The following is a 2,446-nucleotide window of genomic DNA, read 5'->3' on the forward strand; positions in this document are numbered from 1 at the left end:
GCTCAAGGGGTGTATGATTTGGATTGTGCATGTTTAATGTAGATGGTCTAATTTAATGGACTTTTTATTATTTTATTTTATATTTTTAAAATAAAAAATTGTATAAATTGTAGACTTTAAATAAATTTGTTTATCAATTTGGATAGTCCAAATTTAATATAAATGATCTACATTTAATATCCAAATTTTCTTAAATTAACTATCCATATATATTCTAAATAATACAGGTTTAATATTAATTTCTTATAATTTTTATAAATTTTTAATATTAAATATAGAGTATTTTATATTACAAAACTATCTAGATTGATAATTATATTTATTAAAAATGTTAAAATTTATGCAAATTTTTTATTTAAAAAAAAATAGAAAAAATACAGGACTGACCAAATCATACACCTCATTAGTGGAGGGGCTAAGGAGGCCTCCTTCCTAGGAAAGCCAACTCCCACAATACGTACACGATGAGACCTTCATTGCAATGAGGCAAAGGTTAGCTAAATAGGTAAAAAAGCCACCACTTATGACCCACAACCTGACAGTCAAAACGTGGCAGTCAAAATCACTGTCAACTAAAGCGTCAGGCAGTGCGCTTGACTACACTCTCACCTACTGTTTCTTTTCCATGTATAAGTCAACCAACCTACTCCGACACTTGTCTCTAAATCACTAAATCCCTCGAAACCTTTCAAGATGGACATAGAAGTCATATCAAGAGAAACTGTCAAACCATCTTCTCCTACCCTTCCTCATCTAAGAATTTATCCACTTTCCTTTCTTGATCATGTCATTTTTAGTCACTACATTCCAGTAGTTTACCTTTACGAGCCAACCATTACTATTGAAAATCGTGAAGAAAAATCTGATGAAGTGGTCAAGAAATCCTTATATCAAGTTCTTGCCATGTACTACCCACTTCCTGGCAGAATCAGAGATCGAGCTTCCATAGATTGCAACGACGAGGGAGCAACATTATTAGTCAATCATATCAAATATGATTTATCAGGTTTGCTTCGAAACCCAAAGGAAGACCATCTCAAGAATTTATTTCCCTCATGAATTGCCTTGGAAGATAGTGAATCCACATGATCCCTTGTTGGTCGTTCAAGTGAACCATTTTGTTTGCGGAGGAATTGCAATCAGTGCGTGTGTGTCTCACAAGGTGGCCGATGGGTATACGATCTTCAACTTTGTCAAAGACTGGGCCACCATTGCCAGAAAACTTGAATCTTCTGGAGAAGAGAAAGAAGGAGAAGAAAGAGTAATCCTCCCACGATTTGACATCAATATTCCCACTTGAAAGTTTACCAAATTACCCAGAAATTGCTTTTGCGAGAGACAACACTCTGAGATGCAAACGGTTCATACTTGATGCCTCGAAGATTCAATCTCTCAAGGCCATGATATCGCAGCAAGTGAAAAATCCCACGCGCGTGCAAGTTGCGAGTGCTTTTCTTTACAAATCTGCAGTTTCAGCTTTAAGTTCATCTTTCAAATCATCGAACCAACCGACGTGGCTTTGCTCTTGGGCGAACCTTCGGACGAGAATGCTTCCTCCAGTACCTGAAAAGACCATAGGAAACATGATCTGGTATTACATAGTATCTGCTACGATGGAAGAAGGATTGAATGAGGTTGTCTACAAATTGAAGCACTCTTTGACGGAGTTTTGTGATACCCATGTTGAACAATTTGGGAGAAAGGACAAGTCATTCATCTCGGAGATTTTGCAACAAGCAACTAGTTGGGACCCAGACAACACCGATATGGTTGGGGTTGATATTACGAGCTGGTGCAGATTTCCACTTTACGAAGCAGATTTTGGGTGGGGAAAACCGATATGGGTGACCACTACTTGTTGCCCTCATAGGAATTGCATGTTTCTTAAAGATACAAGAGATGGGGACGGGATTGAAGTTCTTGTTAACATGGAAGAAAATGAGATGGCCTTGTTTGAGCGTGATGTTCTTCAATATGCTTCTGTTTCTCCAGGTATATAACTAAGTTATGTATTGAATGTTTGTTTCATTGAAGAGCTTGATGAGGATTGTTCTATTATTTTGTTTTTTAAATTTTATTATTGTTATCTGGTATTTTAATTAGGCTCTATGTATTCCCCATATAAAGCTGGGTTAGTGTTGATTGTTTAATAAGTATTTAATTTGATCATTTCACTACTCTAGAAATAGGCTTTAGTAGCATTTAAAACTTCAATTTGGTAGCGTTTTATTATTTATAAAATGTTATAAGATTTAATGCTATAATAAATTTTTGATAGTATTTTATTAATTAATAAAATGTCACAAAACTGATGTAAGAGTGAGAGTGCATTGTTTTGCAAACGCCATCTCCTTGAGCATTTTCTTAAAAAAAATATTAGAGAGGTGGCGTGTTCTTTTGAAATAAATAGCACCTCTTAATTTCTAATAAATGAAGATGGCGTTCC

General features: G+C 35.3%; 1 protein-coding gene across 1 annotated transcript; it reads left to right on the forward strand.

The window, feature by feature from the left end:
• Positions 1-693: 693 nt before the first annotated feature.
• Positions 694-2,188, forward strand: LOC129308969 ((13S,14R)-1,13-dihydroxy-N-methylcanadine 13-O-acetyltransferase AT1-like). The gene is made up of 3 exons (XM_054950324.1): positions 694-1,010; positions 1,163-1,261; positions 1,304-2,188. Exons 1-3 carry the CDS (start codon positions 694-696, stop codon positions 1,998-2,000), a joined length of 1,113 nt encoding a protein of 370 aa, XP_054806299.1. The 3' UTR covers positions 2,001-2,188.
• Positions 2,189-2,446: the final 258 nt, after the last annotated feature.

The sequence above is a fragment of the Prosopis cineraria genome, unplaced genomic scaffold (genome assembly GCF_029017545.1).
Source record: "Prosopis cineraria cultivar Desert tree isolate PC_DT_omini unplaced genomic scaffold, ASM2901754v1 PC4, whole genome shotgun sequence".
NCBI classification, from domain to species: domain Eukaryota; kingdom Viridiplantae; phylum Streptophyta; class Magnoliopsida; order Fabales; family Fabaceae; genus Prosopis; species Prosopis cineraria.

What these genes read in the sequence shown, in the direction of transcription:
- LOC129308969 (XM_054950324.1), top strand. Translation starts at nt 694, where the DNA reads ATGGACATAGAAGTCATATCAAGAGAAACTGTCAAACCATCTTCTCCT. An exon ending in AAATATGATTTATCAGGTTT is followed by an intron (nt 1,011 to 1,162) that starts GCTTCGAAACCC and finishes GTGTCTCACAAG; the next exon opens with GTGGCCGATGGGTATACGAT. An exon ending in AGAAAGAAGGAGAAGAAAGA is followed by an intron (nt 1,262 to 1,303) that starts GTAATCCTCCCA and finishes CCCACTTGAAAG; the next exon opens with TTTACCAAATTACCCAGAAA.